The sequence below is a fragment of the Eucyclogobius newberryi genome, unplaced genomic scaffold (genome assembly GCF_026437365.1).
Source record: "Eucyclogobius newberryi isolate DKJ021-1_F unplaced genomic scaffold, fEucNew1.0.hap1 SCAF_10, whole genome shotgun sequence".
NCBI lineage: Eukaryota > Metazoa > Chordata > Actinopteri > Gobiiformes > Gobiidae > Eucyclogobius > Eucyclogobius newberryi.
In genome coordinates, this window is record NW_027315724.1 from 35,088,308 (window position 1) to 35,112,175 (window position 23,868).

The following is a 23,868-nucleotide window of genomic DNA, read 5'->3' on the forward strand; positions in this document are numbered from 1 at the left end:
AGTGGATTTAGTTTGTTTTAGGCTTTTAAATCACAGTTGTTAACGGGTCAATGCGTCTTCTGTTATTGGGCCTCACCTGCAGTGGCTCTGGACCAGCTGCAGTGCACACTTGGACACACACAGAACCGTTTACGTGTAATTGTTGAGCACAGGCTGTTGTTATTGACATTGGCAGAGCATTAAGTGAAAATAATAGTTCAGATGCATCATTCACAAATTGGGAGTAATGACAAAAAGTGTAATTTCATCCTCCATCTGTTCATTGTTGTCGCAGTTTCACCATTCTCTCTCCAATCCTGCGTCGTCTGGTTTTGTCACGCCGTCACTTTAATGACTGTAGATCAGTTATGTTAACTGCTGGCGTGCATTTGATCACATAGTTTGAACGTATGTGATTTCAGAAAGGGAATGATTCAGTTACAGATCAGAATCATTTAATTGGCATTATAAAAAAACGCACAAACCTCCACCGCTCTTCTTTCATGAACTAACATCCTCTTTCACTGTTACAAATCTCCTCTGGTCTTTGCACAGGCCTTTTGTTTCACCTTTAACCTCCTGATATTCACATTCTCTTCTCTTTCCAAATCATCTCGATCGACACTTATAATATGACTCCAACTGTTCAGCCCATAGACAAAAATACAGTATAAGCAAGTCTTTGATTTGTATAACGCCTGTGTCCGAGCTTGCATCTCCACAAACCTGACTTGTACTTGGCCTGGAGGTCGGCGCCTCCTCCTGCTTGTTTCCATTGAAATGTTGTGCCTTTAGCTAAATTACGCCACAGTAAACATTAAACCTGTCTCCATGAAAAGTGTCCTCCTTTTTCATCATATTTTCATGGAACTGTGATTTTCCACCGCCAGAAAGTTTAGGGTTACCGTATTTTCCGCACTATAAGGCACACTCAATTATAAGGCGCACTGTCAATGGTCCATTTTCGATAATTTTTCATATATAAAGCGCATTAAGAGAAACAAAACATGTAGCACAAACTCACTTTGAGTTAGCACAACCAGAATTAATCCATATATATAAGGCGCACTTGTTTTTTGAGAAAATGAAAGGCTTTTAAGTGCGCCTTATAGTGTGGAAAATACAGTACTTTAAAGAGGGGATGCCTGACTTTAGTTTTGGCTTTTGAGTATATTGTAAAGGCGAAACAAAGTTATCCCACTGCTTCTACGATAAGAGCGTTGCCAGCGTTGACCGAGCGTCGACAGTCCACCTTCACTTTGCTCGTCTTAAAAAGCAGTTTTAGCCGTGTTCGCATCTGCAAAACATGTGTTTGGTCAAATCAACTTAAGTACTTCCTCCTTTCACGGCTGGAACATCCGATACGCCAGCTTTGAAGCCTTGAACATCGTAACCATTTGCTGAGTAGTCGGGCCAAACGGATTGAAGTTTACTCTCGTGCATGGTTGCGTTTCGCTAACTTTAAGGGACAAAACCACCTGAGCAAGCGTCCCTCTCCCCCTCTTGATCCCCCTGGCATCGCGCCGCGGCACAATGCGGCGCTAAGAGGAGCTAAATCAGAGCTGAATCCGATTTGCAGCATGTTGGCGTGGGCAGGTACATGCACGAGTGTGAGTGGAGCCCGGCTGGAGTTGCACACGTGCTACACTGCCGAGACCGGAGCCTAAAGTCTGGGGGCGGGCGGACGCGTGCGTGGGCGGGAGATGGATCATTTGCAGCCGGGAGGGAAAAAGAAAGAAGAAAAACAGCTCGGAGGGGGCCATGCGACAGTCCCATTCCCCCCTTTTCCCTGGATGCCTGCTTGGTTCTAATCAAAATGCACCAGTCATACAGCACGGGCGTGGAGGAATAAAAGGTAAAAAGTGAATGAAAAATGGATCGGAGCCGGCGTCTTTGGGCACACTTCATAGAGCCGCGTGCTATTAAATATAGATGAGTCGTGATTACTTTTTTTTCCTCTTTTGTGGCTGGGCGAGTCGGTTGTGATCGGGCGCGGCCGGTCGCACATAAATGGCTTGGGTGACACTCCCTCCATCATTTCGCACGCTCCCGCGACTTTCTGAAGCGCCGTCATTAAGCAAAGGTAATGTGATACGTGCCGATGATAGATTGTCATGTCACGATTTTAGAAACGCAAAGAAAAACAAACGCGGCGTGGCTGGCGTTTCTGACAGTTGCTCCATCATCTCGGCGTCAACAAACTTTCGGGGAACAACTTTGTGATCCTTCTCCAAACTACAGTTATTTGATTATTATTTTTATTGACGTTGGCACTGTCAGTTTAGTATGAAAATGAGCTGTACACAGTTGGACCCTGAATAACTTAACATCGTTTGACTGATTAGTTCCATTTCATTGAGACAAATGATATGGAACTAATGGGTCAAAGTCTCGACAGATCGGTGTTATTAAGTTATTAAGGTTTTGTCAATATTTCTATCGTTGATGCTGCTCATGTCTTGTACTTTCTTGTACTTTAACTTTTCGCAAAAAAAATACCAATAAAACTATATTTGCAATACTGGACGAATGAGGGATTACACCGATATATTTGCAATAATTAATTTCTTTACTCTACAAGTCTATTTAATCCCTCCAGGAGTGTTCTATTATAGAAACAAATAGTTGTATCATCCCCATGTGGGACAATAAAGGATTATCTTATCTTATCTGGACACTCATCCAAGAGTTATTTTCATAGATATTTTACATATTTTACATGTTTTAGACATTTTGCAAATGTTTTATTTTTATTTATTTTTTGAATAAAGAAATTAGTTGCCTTTAGCACAACAGCACAGCTTAATTATTTTTCAAGATAATTCAATTAAATATGTTCTTTTTACTCTTAAAGTACATTTTTCCCTTCCCTCTCTTGGTACTGAACAAACTTTCACCCAATAGAAGAGACTGGTCCACCTGTCGTGAATGCTAAATCAGTTTGATACAACACTGTTCCAGGTTTAGGCCTCTCACCGCCCTCACACAAGCCCAAAAATATGTCTGGATAAATCAATGGAAACAAACAACCTTTACATATAAATGTGCAGCAGTGATTTATGCTTCAGTGTCGAATCAACATGGACGGAGAGAAAATCCATGCAGAATCCATACAAACCTGCACGAGGGGTTTTAAGGCGGCTTACGCATGCACATGTCCATCATCTGTATCTTCTCATCTCTCATGAAAGCTCGTCTCTGCCGCAGACATCGAAGGCGCTGGAGTGGCATTCAAACCAGTGCAGGAACGTTACATAAGCTCATAATGACTGGTGCGGGGGCGGTGCGGTCCTGCATTCGTAATGGCCAATACGTTGCCTTCATGATGCGTATAAATATATAAATGTATGTATTAGATAACATCATTTCAGATGGAGTAACTTTGAAAGGTTTTATTTTTGAAAAAGAACTACTCGTACATGTGACGGCGTTATTATTAACCCGATCAAGTGGAGAAACAAACGTGTGATGAGTGTCCGGTCCTGACAGAGCGGCCACATGGGAGGTGATTATATTTTCACTAAATCAATCAGCACAAACTGCACTTTGTCCTGTGAGCAAACACGGGAGAGGCAATTGCAGCTAGCACAAAAGAGCAAATTACAGTCTCAAGTTGTCTCAGCAACAGCTTGGGAAATGTCTCAAAGTGACTCTGGAGTTGTTGAAAATGAGTCTAAATTTGGATTAATGTCGTCACTAAGTAAGGACAGACCCGGAAAACGTGGTAAGTCTGAAGTAAAATGGGTTTATTACAGTTTGAATTGATCTAAACCTCAAACAGTCCCAACTAAAACATGGAAAACTTGTCTAAATCAAGTCTAAGCCAGAACCTAACCCGATGTCTAAACCCAGAGCTACGATGGAAGGAAACTAAACAGAAAATACAAACATAGTAAAGGCCAAACGTTTGTATTTTCTATTGCCTCATTATCTCCAATCCATGACCAAACTCGATCAGGATCACAATAGCAAAAGACGGTTAACCCCGACTTAACCATGTTGATCTTAACCAGAACTAAACTAGGAGCAAGACTAAACGCTCAAGTTAAACTCACACGTCATATCGCAAGTGTTGGAACTAAACCATGAATAAAATAGTTCTGCAACTATCAAAATGTCAAAAACACACTTAATTCATAAATATTCTCTTGCCCACAGCCTTCAATCGCCTTTTATTGGATTAAAAATGCACTTATCAAGTCTTAATGCACAACAAAAATAATAATTTGACTGAGATCGTAAAAAATAATCACCGACTTGTCGACAACTAAAGTGATAATCAGTAACAGCCCTGGACTAAAACGGCAGATCTCTCCTTCGCCTGAGTTTGATGTAAAGACAATGGTCGGTCGGTAGCGTTGCTCGGTACACGAGTCTATCTCGGCTGTGAATCTATAATCCTCGGCGCTGGCCCGATCGCTCGCGGTGATCAGATGTATTGCCCGGCCTTGAGGGAGGAGAGGCTCAATTAGAAGGAGAACCAATCAGATTTTATCAGTGCCTCCTCCCGATATCCCGGGGGAAATTAGCGCTGGCAGCGGTTGTGGCCAGTTCAGAAAGCGGCATTACCTTATTCTCTCTGATCCTCGGGCGAATGGAAGCGGCGTCGGGAAAAAGCCGATTACGTGGGCGGCTCTGTGATGTTTATATACATTTATGCATCGGGAACAAAGTTGAGAATTAACCTTTTACCCACGGTTCCATTCAACTGTAATTCTCTCACTGCCGTGGCACATTATTTGTGTTTTAACAGCAGGTTTACGCTTTATAATTAAACAGTCAAATCTAACTCAGACTTTATTGTTGGCAAAACGGTGAAAATGAATCACGGCATAATTGATTTGTAGGAGTGTATTTCATGTAGAGCTATTATATAAACCTAGCACGTGGATTTTGATTTATCCATCTTATTTCTACTTGTCAGGGTCTTGCTGGTCCATGTGCGCAGACCGGGCACGTGCTGTGGTCTGATGTTTGCTGACCTTAACACACATGCTCATATTGGCACTTTGCAAAGTCATCAGAATTGGGGGGGGGGAAGGCTGTGGCTACAGAGCCGCGGCGCGGTCAAATAGCCTCATGGCTAACCCTGACCCTGACCCTAATCTTAACCCTAACCTTAACCTTAACCCTGACCCTAACCCTGACCCTAACCTTAACCCTAACCTTAACCCTGACCCTAACCTTAACCTTAACCCTGACCCTAACCCTAACCCAGTGCGGTCAAATAGCCCAGCAGTTTCAGGAGCCACGGCACGAAATAGCGGCTCTGTAGACACTCCCAAAAAAAAAATACTAATTCTGGAATATTATCGTTTTTAACTTCAGTCTTAAAGTATTTGAATTAATTTGAATACTGTTACTATAGATTTGTTTTCAACTTTTTAGCAAATGTTTTAATTACAATCTCCAAGTCGTCACTCTTCACTTGGTTTAGTCCCGCACTTGTCCCAGTTTAGTCCTGGCTTGTTCTTGCCGTGTCCTGCCGTGTTTTTGTTGTGTTCTTGCCGTGTTCTTGCCGTGTTCCTGCCGTGTCCTGCCGTGTTCTTGCAGTGTCCTGCCGTGTTCTTGCAGTGTCCTGCCGTGTTCTTGCCGTGTTTCTGCTGTGTCCTGCAGTGTTCTTGCCGTGTTCCTGCTGTGTTCCTGCCGTGTCCTACCGTGTTCTTGCCGTGTCCTACCGTGTTCTTGCCGTGTCCTACCGTGTTCCTGCCGTGTCCTGCCGTGTTCTTGCCGTGTTCCTGCCGTGTCCTACCGTGTTCTTGCCGTGTTCCTGCCGTGTCCTACCGTGTTCTTGCCGTGTTCCTGCCGTGTTCCTGCTGTGTTCCTGCCGTGTCCTACCGTGTCCTGCCGTGTTCTTGCCGTGTCCTACCGTGTTCTTGCCGTGTTCCTGCCGTGTCCTACCGTGTTCTTGCCGTGTTCCTGCCGTGTTCCTGCTGTGTTCCTGCCGTGTCCTACCGTGTCCTGCCGTGTTCTTGCCGTGTCCCGCCGTGTTCCTGCCGTGTCCCGCCGTGTTCCTGCCGTGTCCCGCCGTGTTCTTGCCGTGTTCCTGCCGTGCCCTGCCGTGTTCTTGCCGTGTTCTGCCATGTTCTTGCCGTGTTCTTGCCGTGTCCTGCCGTGTTCTTGCCGTGTCCTGCTGTGTTCTTGCCGTGTCCTGCCGTGTTCTTGCCGTGTTCTTGCTTACCCGATCCTTTGAGCTCGGGGTTGGGACGAGCTCAGTCGCCGGTGAGTTTGTCGATGATGAACCGAGTTTGCGTTGGCGGCGAGGTCGGCGTATGGAGTGGGGGTCAGATTGAGGAGCAGAGCGGAGGGTTGGCCCGGGACACGGCGTTGGCCCGGGACACGGCGTTGGCACGAGGCGGACGCTGGCACTGAGCGCGCTGCTGCTTTGAGCCAAGAGCGGACAGGAAGTGCAGACTGTGAGAGGGACCACCGCTCTGCCCAGGCAAAGTCCAGCGGAGTGTTAAGGTCGGATGTGTTTGACCTGCTGGAGTAAAGGGGGATGCTAACAGTTTGAGTAAAGCTCCTATGACACGTATGTCACTGGTAAACGGCCAAATAAAGAAATCTGATCGTTATAATGATGCCAAAAACTATCCTACAGAGACATGTGGAAGGATGGAAATGCTACAAAGGGCATTCTGTATTCAAATACTATTCAATTCCACCTTTAAATCTGAACCGGTCCAAGTAACCCCCCCCTCCTGGTGAATGCCCGCGGACCACTGGTTGGGAAAGCACATTTTAATACCCATTTGGATATTTGTGGAAAAGTACACCCAATAATTGCCTTACTTGCATAATTATATCAAAAGTGGCCCAACTTTATTCTTGTAAATGATTATTATTTTTTGTTCCATAGATTATATTGTAATAGTATAACTTTGTGACAAGATCAGATTGTTGGCGCTGTCTGCAATTTATATATTGCAAATTTAACGTAAATAACCTTTTTACATCACCAGAATAAGGTAAATGGATGAGCGTGAGTTGGTGGTCCACCCTGCTACGTCACTTTAAAAGCCGTTTAAATCATGCAAGAGAAAGGGTTTATGATGTAGGAATGGCTTAGATAGATTTAAATACGTTTCCTTCTATCACAGTCAACCAAAACTCCCAGATTTCAAAGTAAGACACATCACAATTGCATTACTAGTGTGTGAATGTTGACACAATTTAATGTATTTAAAATCACAGTGTAAGGTTTGAACTGACTCCTGACATCTTGAAATAATAGTACATCTTCCATATACGTACTACGGTATTTTGCCTCTCCTCTGTGCTAAAGGTGTGCTCATTTCCACACTTGTATCTGTTCCAGGAAGTACAACATCCGCGTGGAGGACATCATGGTGCGGGACGTGAGGTACATCACTCTGAACTGCACCTACAGAGACCTGCACGGCGTCCTGCTCATCGGGCAGCTCAAGACTCTGGCCCTGGTCGAGTCCGCCGGTAAATCTGCTGCTTTATTCACGCGATATGTCAAAGAGTCTGACGTGAAAGGGTCGTAAAGGCGTTGAACGGGCGACTCCTGGGCGACAGTTTGAAGCTGAATACAATGAGGTGTTTTAAAGGAACGTGTCCTTGTGTGGCATGAAACGGATCTAACAGGCCAAGTTACATGTCAGATCCGTGTACAGGCGAGCCCACTTTTTCAAAGATATTTCAACAAAAAATAAAGAAAATTGAATAAAAAGTGAAATGTACTGTGGAAAAGGGCTGCAAGGATGAATTCACTGATTGTGACTTCTCGACTATTAAAAAAAATAGTCATAAATTCTTATTCTAATCATTATTTTGACAATACAATCTATAAAACTCATGCCAAAAAATAAAATAAAACAATTCTAACAAGGACAACAGTATTATTAAATCAAAAGGTAAAAAATAATAAGTAAACAATTTAACATTTTCACCAATAATACATTTGAATGAATTGTGCACCTTTAAGACTGGATTCCTGTGTCGTATAAAATGTACTCATTAATTATTAAGATTTACCGTGATTTATTTATTTTCCATAACTCCAGAGATTTGTCTGATTTCCCTTTCCCTTTGGCGTACGGTTTACACCAGGTGCCCTTCCTCTCGCCCGCCGTCCCTGCTTGACCACTTTACCTGGGATCACACCATGATCTATTTAAATGATTTGCAGTAGAGTATTATTAGACACAAAATGGAGGCGTTTGTGTTGCCACGGCTGATGTCCCGTCCAGCCTGTACCCAAACAAAGCCTCACCTCCCCGCCGCGAGCTCATTAAAGACTGATTGACGAACTTTCCGCCCACGCACTGGCGGCTGCACCTCGCGCCTCTCACCGCAGATTTGGTATTCCGGGGCCGTCTCGATTATGCATTGACGCGGGAACAATTAGCCGCGGCATTTAGCCAAATACATGATCGGCACGTACTGTCACAAAGGCAATTACTTAACGCAAACTGTAGCCGTACACGCGAACGCCAGCGACGCGTGTTCGCTACGCACTGTGAGCTCGTGCAACGCTAAACAATGATGCAGACGTAATGTGGATTTAAACGCAGCTTTGGGAAGTCTCAAAGTAACTGCAGTCTGAAGACTCGAGTCACATTCATCTGACACGTTGCAAATGAAAAGAATTCAGAAACATAGGAACTTGCTTTGGTGATTCGGTGCAACATAAAACAATGAACAATGATGAGACAATCTACCGTATTGTCGGCACTAAAAGGGGCACTTACAGTCGTATAATAGAGATGAAAAAAACATGTATAAGTTGCACTGGAGTATGAAATGCGGTTGCAAGTTTGAAAATAATATCACATATAAGTCGCTCCGGAGTATATAAGATAAGTCGCACCCCGGTCAAAACTATGACAAAAAGGTGCAACTTGGTCAGGAAAATACGGTAAAAGTCTTTCATTTTCTCAAAAAAAACCGACAGTGCGCCTTATATATGGATTCATTCTGCTTGTGCTCACTGACCTCGAAGCGATTTTCTGTGCTACACGTTTTGTTTCTTAATGCGCCTTATAGTCCCGTGCGCCTTGTAGGGTCTCAAACTACATGTATTCAGTTTATGATTAAGGAAGATTTCTTAGCAGAAACGAGACAAGACGGGGCACCAGGGTTAAACCCAAAGAGCTAAGATACGGTCCTTAATCGCGCTCGTTAAAAAGGTCTGAAGGGTGTTTCACGATTCAGGGACTTACACATAGTCTAATCAAACAAACAATAGTCAATAACTCTTTCGTGTAGTTTATTTATCAAAAGGGCAATCAAAACACCGGAGCAGAAATGCGCACAGGTAAATCACAGGTGACGTTATATCAGATTTAACAGCAGATTTCATGCAGATAATGTTAAACCAGGGTTTTGCCTTTGATAATCAAACGCATCAAATCTATATCAAAAAGAGGGAAAGTGAAAAGCTAAAGGGAGGAGGAACCGCTGAGCTCTACCCAAATCACGCCACAAAACGGACCGCACGCAATGGACTCGGCTTACGGTTCTGTAGAGTCGGTCCGACTGGTCCTTGTCCGCGGACGAGGTCCGTAGCGGGGCGTCGCGTGGAGCGGTGTGGCGGCGAAGGTTCGTGAAGCGGGCGGCGGCCGTGGAGCTGGCGGCGGTCGGGGAGCGATGCGTCGCGTGGAGCGGAGGAGGCTGCGACGTGCTGTAAGGTCCTTGGCGCCGGGGAGCGGTGTGCTGCGCCGGGGAGCGAGGGGTCGCGTGGAGCGGTGTGCTGCGACCTCCTTGAAGCGGCGGCGGCAGCGGAGGCGATGTCGGGGAGTTCCTTGGCGGTAGAACGCTTTAGCGGTGTATTAGCTCCTCACGCGGCCTTTACTCAGATGAGGACGTAGTGCTGATCCACGCAAACGGCGTAGATTACTTCAAAAAGAAAAGAAACGAAGTAGCAAAGAAAGTCTCTGTCCGGTTTAGCGCTTAAGCGTAGTTCCAGGTAGTTCCAGGTGGTTTCAGGTGGTTTCAGAGTCCTAGACTGGCATGGCCTTGTCGACCACGTGACGGACGGATTTTGTTGAGACAAAGGAAAAGTGAAAGCGCGTCCGTGGAGACGGCTTCAAGATAGAAGAACAAGAAGAGAACAAAGAGGTCGTTTCTAGCTTGGAGCGTCCTTTTGATACCTGGCCCGCAGGGCATGCTGGGAGCGAAAGGGGCGGGCGCTACTGCGAAAACTCCCTGTTTAACATTTTCCTGACCGAGAAAATAAAACTGGAGTAACGTAAATAATAATGGCAAAAACATTGAACCCTGTTTTAACATTTACACGTTAAACACTTTTGGCAGTTTGTGCACATTATTTCTTGAGGTAGACACATTTTACATCTTCTTTCACCTGTGATAAAAAATATCGAGTTAAAGCATTGGGAATATAAAACCTTAAACAGTGGAAAAATACGTAACACAAGGTGAAACATGAGTTGATTCGAAAAACATTCATGGCATAATCACATAAAACAGTTCATCGGGGCGTCTTCCTGTAAGACTGTGGGGAGAAGAAGGTCTTTTTATCACACAAGTCACAGCGGCTCCCCTGCGGTGAGGGACAGAGGGAGAACGAAAAACCCCCAATGTTCAAAGAGAGATTTTCTGTTATCTGGCCGTGGAATGTCCATCTCCATTCCCCTACAGCCTTTATATATGAAAAATGATCGAAAATAGACCAGTCATTGACAGTGCGCCTTATATTGTGGAAAATACGGTATATAAAATCAAAAAGAAAAACAATAAAAATCTGCTATAGGATCAAAAATAGGCTTACCATGTACACACACTATGTTAACTGGATAAGACTGAAATTAAAATAAATAACAGCTGTGACGCATGAATGTAAATTAAAAATACAAGTAAATGAATAACTATTTTTGGGAAGGCGTGTAAAAATTAAAATATCAACGTTTACCCATTTAAGATTTTTTTTATTTTTTAGAAAAATATATATTGTGAAATGGGGCTCGCTGGCTAATATCGTAACATGTATGTCCAAGATATCGTCTGTGTCGTTAACGTACAGCGCGACTCCTGGGTCTGTCACGTCCTCTTCTTTTATATATATGCACCTCCAATAAGAAAAGCAGAATTGAATGTCAATATCAGCAGGAAATAATCATCTTTATAATAATCTTAATCAGTAGCTCTAACATAAGCAGCAAATGTACTTCTTGATATGCAAATATTCTATAAAATGTATGTATTCATGTTTTTCCTTGTTTTGCTTGGGAACTTTATCATTGTTTAGTATGGGTAAAGTAAGTGGGTGTGGCTTAAGTCCTGGTCTAGTTCTGTTTTTATTTCTCAGACTTTATTAACCAGTTTCTGTCCAGTTTATTTCAATCCTGGCTTCACTCACTTCCTCTCCTTTATCCTCGCATCAAACTTTATTACCCTCGCCGTGCGCCACAGAGTCGATGATCCTCTTGGGGTCCATTGAGCGCGCCCAGCTCCAGTCCCTCCTCACGCAGCAGCTCGGTCGCCCCCGACGACTGGAGTACATCAGGGAGCGCTCCATGGAGGAAAAGAAGAAGCGTCTCTCTGTGGGCTCCGACCGGAACAGCGACGACGGCAGCCACCGCGCCAGCCAGGAAGTCCGCTTTCAGGTAGAACACGCGCCACGGCAACGCGCCACGGCAACGCGCCAACGGGTCGCGACAGTTTACAAGACTTTATGTAAAGATGGAGGAATGTTGTAATTATTAGTGTCTTTGTTTGTTTTTGTCTCGTGATCTATATTGTATTGAGATTTTAATGTGTTTTTAGCACTTTGAGTTACTTTTGTATGAACTGTGCTCTACAAATTCATTTTGATTGTTGACGTACTAAAATATAATACAACTTAATGTTAAAGTAGTAGAACACAGTACTCTGATTGGACCATGTAACGGATTACATTACAAATACATTGGAATACAGGTACTTAGTATTCTGCGACGACATATATTTTCAAAGTATTCTTCCAAAGACTTCCAAAGTTTGGAATAATGTAAACTGAATTTAACTTGATTTTGAACTAAAACCTTTTTATTTTTAAAGCACAACAAAAAAAAAAAAAAAAATATATATATATATATATATATACAAACAAACATGAAAAATCTAATTAAACACAACCAGAGAAAGAAAAACGGACATAAATCAAAAAACATCCCACAAATCAATAAAAACTCAAACAAAACTGAATTAAACTTGTTAATTATTAAGTATTTGGCTAGTTTAGTATTTCTTGCCGTGTGGATGTTTTTTGGACAGATCTTATTAAATATTCACACAGAAAGCGCATACTTCCTCCCATATTCTATGAAAACCGCGTTGTTTGGCCTCTGCTCTGCGTCTGAGTTACCGACTACTTTTAAGGAGTATTCAGAAGGTCAGACGGCTTGTTACGTCCATCAGATTCGCTAAGATCACACATAAAAGTCAGAAGAGCGAGGATGCCGGCAACAGGATTCAAGGACGGCGTCAAGACATTTAGTCTTAAAATGTGCAGTTGAAAACCAAACCCTCGGGGAGAATATTTGGTGATGTGGTGTTTAGTTTACGTTAGAGTATTAGAGTCAATTAGAGCAGCAGAATGAGACCGCCGCACACATTTTGCATCCAATTATAAAGCATTCTTATTGGCAGCGAATCCTGTTTATTACAGGCATTCACACCGTGTTACTGATACACGTGGTTCCTCCCGGGTACTTGTGGCAACCGTACTTCACGCAGTGTGTTCCGTCTTGTTTCGGTGTCGTTTAGTGAACATTTTGTCCTTGTCGTTGTGTCAGATCTCCACTGAAGAGTCGACGTTCAGCCCCACGAACACCGGTCCGCAGAAGCCTCTCAAACCTGCCTTAAAGAGATCGTCGGTGGTGGAGCGACCCACCGAGCTCCCGACAAGTAAGACCCTTAACGCCGCCATTGTACCACTCAACGTGCAATACCGAGGTCAAGGTACAGTGAGATTTAGTGACGGCTGCATACATCCAGACGCGATCGGTGGTACTTTTCAGGTAGAGGGTCTGCCGCCTGCTTGTCTCTTGGCTGGAATGTTCTACAGCAGTGGTCTCCAACCTGTAGCGCAGCAGTTCCCCAGTAGCTCTCCACTCCTGGCTCCCCAAAGAGTTTCAGAATCACACTTATTGCACTGAATGACTCAAATTTGATTCCTCGCGTGCCAGTTATTAGTGCCTGTGTGTTCTTCTTCTTCCCACTCCTTTTCGAGCTCGAATGAGAAACTAAATTCTTTGCAAAATGCGCCTGAAGCTGAGGCCACACGGCACACTTTTCTTACGATATTCGGTCTCCCAGCCTGGTTGAAGTCGGCGGCTTCAGTCTGGCGGTGTGGAGCAGCTATGGCTGGACTCTCATTCGAATTGCAAAGTGTGAAATTGCACCAAAGACCTGAGTCAGTCATTCAAACCAATTTTCGAAGCCGATCATCCTAATCCTAACCCTGGTGGTACACGAGACACTACAGGGCTAAAACGTTCCATTTTCAGCTTTGTCAGTGCACAAACAATGGAAACAGTTTTATGCTTAATATTCCTGCTAAAACATTAGGTTAGTTCCACAGAAAGGGTTCACTCACGGACGACTGCAATACATTCAACCAGAGGGAAAAGCTTGTAAAAACCTGTTCTGGACTCTAGCACAGTCGAGACACTTCAGATCAGTTCTCTTTGTTCGGACTCCAAGTGCAGTAGGGTTAGCGGTCGCTCGCTCGCTCGCTCGCTCTCCCTGTGGTGTCGGAGGAAGTGTTGAGTGGTCCACTTGTTGGCACGGAGAAAACACAATCTGTCCCCTGTGCACTGCCAGCTTTGAGGGTGACCACCATCGATGGGCGAGAGAAAGTGGCTGGAACGCTCTTGGATTTTTGTTCTCGGGTGTTGTTCTTGTAAAGGCAAAAAATGGCACTAGTTAACAATATTTCTTGAGTTCAACTAATCGATTCTAACCCCAAAACGCTCTACAGTCGATGTAAAGTTCACACGATTCTACCAAACAAGCAAGAACTAAAATACGATTGTGTTTAGTTAGGTCTGTTTTCTTTACCGGTGTAGCAACAATACTTCATCCAGTTTAATAAGAAAAGTCTTACCGTATTTTATGGAGTCGCACCAGCCAAAAAAGGCATAATAGAGAAGAAAAAAACATATAAGTTGGGGAAATGTATTTGATAAAATCCAAGACCAAGAACAGAATAATAACAGATGAGAGAACATGGTGAATAGGTGTACGTATGCTAACGCTAACACCTTCAGCTACATGACGTATGCTAACGCTAACACCTTCAGCTACATGACGTATGCTAACGCTAACACCTTCAGCTACATGACGTATGCTAACTCAAACACCTTCAGCTACATGACGTATGCTAGCGCTAACACCTTCAGCTGCATGACGTATGCTAACGCTAACACCTTCAGCTGCATGACGTATGCTAACGCTAACACCTTCAGCTGCATGACGTATGCTAACGCTAACACCTTCAGCTACATGACGTATGCTAACTCAAACACCTTCAGCTACATGACGTATGCTAGCGCTAACACCTTCAGCTGCATGACGTATGCTAACGCTAACACCTTCAGCTGCATGACGTATGCTAACGCTAACACCTTCAGCTGCATGACGTATGCTAACGCTAACATCTTCAGCTACATGACGTATGCTAACGCTAACACCTTCAGCTACATGACGTATGCTAACGCTAACACATTCAGCTACATGACGTATGCTAACGCTAACACCTTCAGCTACATGACGTATGCTAACGCTAACACCTTCAGCTCCATGACGTATGCTAACGCTAACACCTTCAGCTACATGACGTATGCTAACGCTAACACCTTCAGCTGCATGACGTATGCTAACGCTAACACCTTCAGCTGCATGACGTATGCTAACGCTAACACCTTCAGCTACATGACGTATGCTAACGCTAACACCTTCAGCTACATGACGTATGCTAACGCTAACACCTTCAGCTACATGACGTATGCTAACGCTAACACATTCAGCTACATGACGTATGCTAACGCTAACACCTTCAGCTCCATGACGTATGCTAACGCTAACACCTTCAGCTACATGACGTATGCTAACGCTAACACCTTCAGCTACATGAGGCACAGACAGAACTGTGGTAAGTGTCTGGTATGTTAACGTAACATATGAACAGTTATTCAGATAACTATAGCATAAAGAACATGCTAACAAGTTTAGCAAAGCATCAGTTTTACCCCAAATCACTAAATCCATTGAATTCTTCTTCCTCTGTGTCACTTCTAAACAACTCCACAAACTCCAGAGGAAGAGGAAGTGCAGATTCTTCTTCTGCGTCGCTTAGAGCCTAGAGCGCCCTCTTGTGGTTGTCAGTGTGAAAATAATTAACATGTGAAATGCGGTTGCCAGTGTGAAAACCACGTGTAATATCAGGTACAAATCTCTCCCGAGTACAAGTCGACCCACGGCCAAAACTATGTAAAAAGGTGCAACTTATAGTCCGGAAAATAGGGCATTTTTGCATCTAAAATGTTCACAATTTTGAGGAATTACACCAACAAAAGACGAAGGAATTCTAACATTACTAAAACTGACTTGAAACGTACATTTGAAGTCGGTGTTGCTCCCGTTCTCTTGCGCCTTTACATAACAGTCGCGCGTAAAGCATATTGTGATTGGTTTCATCAAACCGAGATGGCTTTTGAATGGAGGAAATGAACCCAGACTGGCGCAGAGATAGCAGGAGATTTTTGTTTCGTAACGCGGCACCATTAGCTCAGTCTTCTTCAAAGCAGCCTCCATCAGAAACATTTACTTTGGACGCTGGTCAAAGAGGTCGAAGCTTTCAATTTATTATGGGACATTGCGTGTTCATGCGGCGGTCTGATGTAAAAGTAACAATTATATTTGTTTGGAAGAAGAGGAAGCACCTGTTTCAACTTGTGGATTTATGTGAATACCTTTTGTTTTCCATGTTTTTTCAGTTATTTTTGTCAATTAAAACGCCTGTAATTGAATAAATGCGAGATATATACGCGCATCTAATACCGTACTGCGAAGCAATATCGTTCCCAGCACGTGGCAGGAAATTATAGCAGATTTAAACCGATCTGTCACTGCTTCTTCTCTTCTCTGCTTCAACATGCATGTTTTGGAAGACTTGGTAAACGTACAGTACAGTGAAGGGTGAAGTCTTGTGGTTTAAAAGAAAAGAAAAGTGTGCAATTGAATAGAAAGTGCATTGCTCGTTTTTAATCTTTGTTTCGTGACATTGTGTCTTGCAGGTCCAAATGATAATTCAGGAATTGCTTTGAAGAACTTGTTTTGTGCCAGTCCAGACGCTGAAGCTTTAGAGGTGAGACATGGCTGAACACGCGCTGCTACAAGTACAACGCGAATATATTAACACAAAAAGCTTTAAAAGTCTTTTAAAAGTCATTCAAAGCCTCTCGGGCCGAATGCGGTCGGGTTGTTTGTTTGGCCTCCGGGTCTTTTTCGATTGGCTTTGTAGAGGCTAAACGATCAGTCAAATAGGTTACTTGGATAGAACTTTCTTATCGTAATAACGTTTTTCAAAAGCTCTGATCATAGTCTTTAAACTAGTCCTTGTGTAAACGTTGATCATATCCACATCCTCGAATTATATCCAAAAAGAATAAAACTAGAACAGCTGGGCTTACTAAATATAACTTCTAACGTTTACGCTATTCTTTTTGGATATATACGTTATGCCTGGATGTCTGAAAATCTCCATAATTTAGTGCTGAAATAAAAATAAAAAATGGAAAACTTCAAAAACAGTGCTTTTATTTTTAAAAAAAAAATAATAATATAAATAATTAAAAAAAAATTAAAAGTCCTGTTGGCTTAATTTATCCTTTTTTGCTATTGTTTTCTCTAACCACCAAATATGTTTAAACCTTTTATTCTCACAATAATTCTTTAGAGTTTATTACACTTTTCACTTCTTCCTACAGACATGAGCCTCATTTTGGATTTGACCTCTATTTCATATCCCTCCCTTCTATGTCTCTGCTCAAAAGGAAACCCTCTTTTCTACATTAAATCATTTATATTCCCCAAGCGCTGCAGATACATTTTGACGCGACACGAATACCAAGGTTCTTGTTAACGTTGTTTGTCTTATGTCGCTGCAAAGAGAAACAACAACACCTTGGAAGTCCCTATGACTCCTGAGCACAGGAGACCGTCCAAACGAGTCCGGATTTCTGTCATGGTAAGAGCCGCCGTTTTGGGGGGACGTCCGAACGTCCCAAATCCGCCGGCGACACGATCATCCAAATCAGCCGACGGTCGTCATTGTCATTTCATCCCGTTCTGATTCCTGCTTTTCCGACGGATCGCGATCTCGTCCTCGTCATCGCGCCGTGAACAGCTGAACAATCTTGTCCGAGCTAAAACATGGCAGACAAAACTAAATGAAGTTGCCATCATACGTTAGTGTTCGGAAATGTACCGGTAGAGGCGGGCGATGTATCGAAAAATGTATAATATTCTGAATGTTGTTTTGAAGATATGCACATTTGTTTATCATGCTTATCATTTATCTTAAGAAAAATGCAGCACAGATTGAAAAAAAATGATAAAGTGATATTTTTGCACTTTAGTGGTTAATTTAACAGCCCTTTCATATTTGTTTGATACTTCAACCTGAATTAATACATTTAAAAAGCCATTTTAACATAAATTTGCTTAATATCGCCTGAATATACATATTTTTTTAATATCGCCCAGCCCTAAATACTGGTTAGTTATTATATTAGAATGTATTTTATGTTATCTGCCTTCTTCTTTCAGTACTAGCATTACATACAAGTTTAGTAAAGTTCGCCATTAACAATTTTTTTTAGGGCATTTGACCAATATTGAACAGGAAATCTCGACATATAGTGCGGAAATAATAAATGCAATATTCTCCATTCAAAGTGTATTTCCAGCGTGGTTAAGCGCTCTACGAGGACAAGGTTGTTCAGTGAAGCATGACATCATCGCCGTGTCACTCGAGGCGTCCAATCAGTGAAGCCTCCCAGAGCCCTTTGCCCCGCCCCGTTTCTGGCGTGACTCTGAGAAAATAACCGCCTCCGTTTCGACGTGACGGACAGAGCTTTTGATTCATTCTTTTTGTCGAATAGGAAGCGACACAAATGAGATAGAAATGTTACTGTTTGATAATGAAACAATGCAATGATCAGTAAAACACGTCTTTACCATTGAACTTTGAAAACATGTCTAACGCATAAACCTCCGCAACTTGATTAAAAACGGGTGCGAAGCAATAGTTTTAAATCCACACATTGATGCCAAATATACAATATGTTTAGTTTTTTAATTATGTGTTTTGCAAATACAAATGTCATGGTTTAAAATGTAAGCGTTATTATTATTTTGAGGACAAAAACAACACGATATAACGTTTAGTCATCATTATTGACACGTAAAATCGTAAATTGGCTTGTTACTATTCCTCAAATTTGTGTCTAATTGACTAATTTACCAAATAAGATGAAATACTGTTAATGCGACAAAAACAGCCTGATAAGTCTTTACATTTAGTTGTTAGTTTTTGACTAAAGATTGAATCAAATGGACATCATTTTGCTTCTTAATTCGCCACAATTGTTATTTTTAAGCTCTTACAGTTAAATTGTGGCCTGAATAACCACTAATATCGCTTAACCTAATAATGTTGACCTCTCCAGTTGCAAATTAATACAAAAAAATGGCCAAATGTGCTTTCAGATGTTACAACTGTGATTTAAACGGTCTCAGTCCTTGTTTCCTCAACATTTAGAAACTTGTTGCTACAAATCTATAGTTTTTTAAAATGAAGTTATACCAATATTTCCAACCCCATCGAAGTAATCATTGTGAAACCCATTGAAATGCATCAGTTTACCCATCATTGCATTGCTTTAAATGTTTAGCCTCCTCATCTCCTCGTTTGAGCGTTTTCGAAGTGCGTATCACGAATGAACCTTCAATGATGAATTGGGATGCATGAAAAGTTCTCAGCGATATTGGAGATTATGAGATTAACGGCAGAAATCACCAGCACGAGCCCTTCTGCAGCCACGCATGTCAATCAATAAACGGTCAACGTGATTGTAAACGGAGACAAATGATAACGCGGGACAATGTCGGGTCGATGATGAAGCCCCGTTTTTTTTTTTTTTTTTGTTTTTTTTTTTACAGAAAATCAAACGCTATTATGAGTATTTTTGATCGCATCCAAAGACGCCGCCGTCAGTTGTCGCTAATGATTCGGTATTAATCTTCTCACCACGTTTATCTTGTCGCTTTTGCCGTAGGAACCTCCACCGAATTTGAAGGCGTTCTCTTCGGTGAGCATCTACCACTCAGCCAAGCACCGCACTTTATCGACAATTGTGTGCAACGTTTCGCTGTTAACGAGACTGATGTGACTTTTGTCCGGCTCCATTTTGAGGCGACTATAGCTTGGGCACACGAGCTCGACCTCGTGCAAAAGGGTCTGGAATAGGACCATAAGAAAGCCTTAAAAAGACCACCAACTTCGGACGGTTCGGCCTTTAGTTTGTGTCGCTCAAATGCTGAAATCTCCTTAAATATACTTGTTTTATTCAGTACAAACTGTATCACTTCATTTACCTCAGATACAAAAATGTGCGTAGTTTCTCAGTACTGTGTGTATTTGTAATTTTTTTTCTTCCTTTTTGCTCATAAGTTGCCATTTCGGTTAAAACACGGACTAACCATGCTTTTCTCTGATTGGTTAATCCGTCCGTCAATCGCGTCCGTTTGAATTGATACGATTGCTGTCCATAAAGTAGTTCAACTTGACAGTGAGGTTAGGTGAAGTTAAGCGTTTTACTGGATGTGTTGACCTGGGTGTTTGTGCCGTCTTGCTAACGTGAGTTACATTGTTTTTGAGTGTTTTTCGCTCGATTTTTTTCGCGCTAAATGAAGAAATACTTGAACTGAAACAAGGTGATGTTGTACTCTGACATGGCAAGGGAGGAATAGGGACAACTTGAACTAAACATTTGACTTTTTACATAGATTGAAGAGGGAGTTAACTGAGACAGGTCCAGAAGTTGTGCTGTATTTAACTCATCTTAAAGTTAAAGTGGGTGTGGCAGGTCTTTACAATTTTCTCTTTTGGACTTTATTCGGTGTATTTATACCTGTTGTAAATATAAATAATAGTTTTACACCAATCGAGTTGGTATTTGTGGATAAAACGTTGAAAAATCTGTATAAAATGACAGGAAGTGACATCACACTAGGGACACTCATTCCAGACCAGGTTTATGCAGAATTTACACAAAATTAAACTACTTTTTTGACCCTCTAAACATAAATCAACAAAAAAAACACACTCATATATTTGTATTTGTCAAATAAAACAAATTGTGACATTAGATTCGTGTTTGCGGCTAATTTCCTAATGTGATGTCATCAATTACAAACAGGAAGTGAAAGTATAAACCTACAAAATTAACTATTCCGGGATATTTTTTTTTATAATTGTTAGCAAAAATTCAAATCTGTAAACTCACACCTGTCAGAGGCCCTTTAACTTGAACTTAAGAGTTGAAATTGTATTACATTTAGGTGTGATTGATACATTGATGTATCTCATTGGACGACACAACTGGCCTCGACAACATAATGCTTCTGCTCGATCTTTACACAGTTTCTTCAATTACACAATGTTCATTTTATACAGCGTAAACGTTGGTCACAAAGCCGCAAATGACCCGACATCATCCACATCATTTATTGTCCCGTGACAGTGGCACAAGAGCGGCCGGTGTCTGATGTGCACCGCGGCCCATTAACCGAACACTGTTTCCTCTCGATGCTCTGTTCTCTGTGTATGACTCTATTAGCCATATTAATGATGTATGCGGCCTCCACTTAAGGGCCCCATTAGTTTCACATGTCAGGGGAGATTATTGAAGTTTGTCCACATTTTCCCCTCTCTCGGAGCCCAGTGCGGCGCTGGGACATCGCTCTCCTGTCGCCCGGAGCAGCCCGTGTGGAGAACGGGCTCTGATAAATGGCACTGGACTGATGTGGACGGATGGGAAAAGCCCGGGTTAGTGTTGATGGGTTTTTCTTTGTAGTAATGGTGGACTTTTGAGAGTGGTTTAAGAGGCGCGGTTACTAAAGTCAAATTATTGGGTATGATGCCCTAACGCGGCACGATGAGAGTACTTTTTACTTGTGCTTGTTTTGTACTTCGTGTAGCAGCACTTTGGAGAAGACGTGGTGTTGGTGAAATATGCAATACAAATAAAGTTAGATAGTATTATTAGTACTTTGGCAGTAAAGTCTACTACTACTGTTACTGTTTCTACTCTGATTCGTTCCCATCACACCCGCAGATGGTAACATTTTTACTTGCCAGTCTAGTGTTCCTACGATCCCAAAGTTTTGATGATAAGTAAAAGTATTTGGGTAATGCAAAGATGTTAAACTTCTTCATATATGTTTTTGACAAGAGATTATTCTATGTTTGTCTTTAAAAATGACGTTAGTGTTTGGTCATCTGGTCCATGTCGGTGTAATCCCTCATTCGTCCAGGCGTGTTCCATAGTAGAAAAAGCTTCAGTTGTAGTCATCTGGACTCAGTTTGGAAAAATATATTTTTTCAAACTGAGTCCAGATGACTACAACTGAAGCTTTTTCTACCATCTGGTCCATACAATTCTGAAATCTGCTCAAATCTAGTTTTCATAGTATTTTATCACCACATACCACTACTACTACTATACTACACTGCTATTACTGCTGTTCTACACTACTACTACACTGCTATTACTGCTATTCTACACTACTACACTGCTATTACTGCTGTTCTACACTACTCCTACTATACTACACTGCTATTACTGCTGTTCTACACTACTACTACTATACTACACTGCTATTACTGCTATTCTACACTACTACTACTATACTACACTGCTATTACTGCTGTTCTACACTACTACTACTATACTACACTGCTATTACTGCTGTTCTACACTACTACTACTATACTGCACTGCTATTACTGCTATTCTACACTACTACTATACTACACTGCTATTACTGCTGTTCTACACTACTACTACTATACTACACTGCTATTACTGCTGTTCTACACTACTACTATACTACACTGCTATTACTGCTGTTCTACACTACTACTACTACTATACTACACTGCTGTTCTACACTACTACTACTATACTACACTGCTATTACTGCTATTCTACACTACTACTACTACTATACTACACTGCTGTTCTACACTACTACTACTACTACTATACTACACTGCTATTACTGCTATTCTACACTACTACTACTATACTACACTGCTGTTCTACACTACTACTACTATACTACACTGCTATTACTGCTATTCTACACTACTACTACTACTATACTACACTGCTGTTCTACACTACTACTACTATAATACACTGCTATTACTGCTATTCTACACTACTACTACACTGCTATTACTGCTGTTCTACACTACTCCTACTATACTACACTGCTATTACTGCTGTTCTACACTACTACTATACTACACTGCTATTACTGCTGTTCTACACTACTACTATACTACACTGCTATTACTGCTGTTCTACACTACTACTACTATACTACACTGCTATTACTGCTATTCTACACTACTACTATACTACACTGCTATTACTGCTGTTCTACACTACTACTACTATACTACACTGCTATTACTGCTATTCTACACTACTACTATACTACACTGCTATTACTGCTGTTCTACACTACTACTACTATACTACACTGCTATTACTGCTGTTCTACACTACTACTACTACTATACTACACTGCTATTACTGCTGTTCTACACTACTACTATACTACACTGCTATTACTGCTGTTCTACACTACTACTACTACTATACTACACTGCTATTACTGCTATTCTACACTACTACTACTACTATACTACACTGCTATTACTGCTATTCTACACTACTACTACACTGCTATTACTGCTGTTCTACACTACTACTACTATACTACACTGCTATTACTGCTGTTCTACACTACTACTACTATACTGCACTGCTATTACTGCTATTCTACACTACTACTATACTACACTGCTATTACTGCTGTTCTACACTACTACTACTACTATACTACACTGCTATTACTGCTGTTCTACACTACTACTATACTACACTGCTATTACTGCTGTTCTACACTACTACTACTATACTACACTGCTGTTCTACACTACTACTACTATACTACACTGCTATTACTGCTATTCTACACTACTACTATACTACACTGCTATTACTGCTGTTCTACACTACTACGATACTACACTGCTATTACTGCTGTTCTACACTACTACGATACTACACTGCTATTACTGCTGTTCTACACTACTACGATACTACACTGCTATTACTGCTGTTATTGCTGATGCTACTACTACTTGGCCGTGTCATTTGTATTGCAGTGTTGAGCAGACTTTCCACCGCTGCAGAGAGAGGAATTGCTTTTCGTATTGATTCTTCCTGATTATTTCTCTTCCTTGCTTAACAGTCGTATAGTGGTGGATACAGTTGCTTACAGGAGAAGAGTAATGAGCTTTGGACCAGGCCCGTGGGGAGTGCTTCTTATTAGGGGCGTAAAACCTCAGGCTTTCCCCCCTCTCACTGTGGAGCTGTTCACATGGAGCAGATTTGGGCAGATACAGAGACACAGTAGATATCACAACATGTTAATTTTTATTTCATTAAGCAGCAGAGTTGAAGTATGAACTACTCCCTTGTAGGCTCGTTATTAGGGATGATTGTTTTGCCGCACAATTTAGAATGTGTTATTTATATGATGTTTTCGCTGTCTATG

At 41.9% G+C, this 23,868-nt stretch overlaps 1 protein-coding gene across 4 annotated transcripts in view; it reads left to right on the plus strand.

The window, feature by feature from the left end:
- The window catches only part of clcn2c (chloride channel 2c), a 197,781-nt gene that overhangs the window by 149,450 nt on the left and 24,463 nt on the right, over positions 1–23,868 (plus strand). For 2 of the 4 annotated variants that reach the window (XM_072455762.1, XM_072455771.1), the window contains 5 exons: positions 7,298–7,431; positions 11,377–11,570; positions 12,741–12,852; positions 16,245–16,315; positions 17,120–17,197. In XM_072455762.1, coding sequence (XP_072311863.1) covers positions 7,298–7,431; positions 11,377–11,570; positions 12,741–12,852; positions 16,245–16,315; positions 17,120–17,197 — 589 coding nt within the window. The remainder of the gene's footprint in view (positions 1–7,297; positions 7,432–11,376; positions 11,571–12,740; positions 12,853–16,244; positions 16,316–17,119; positions 17,198–23,868) is intronic. The other 2 variants (XM_072455779.1, XM_072455788.1) reach the window with 1 other exon arrangement.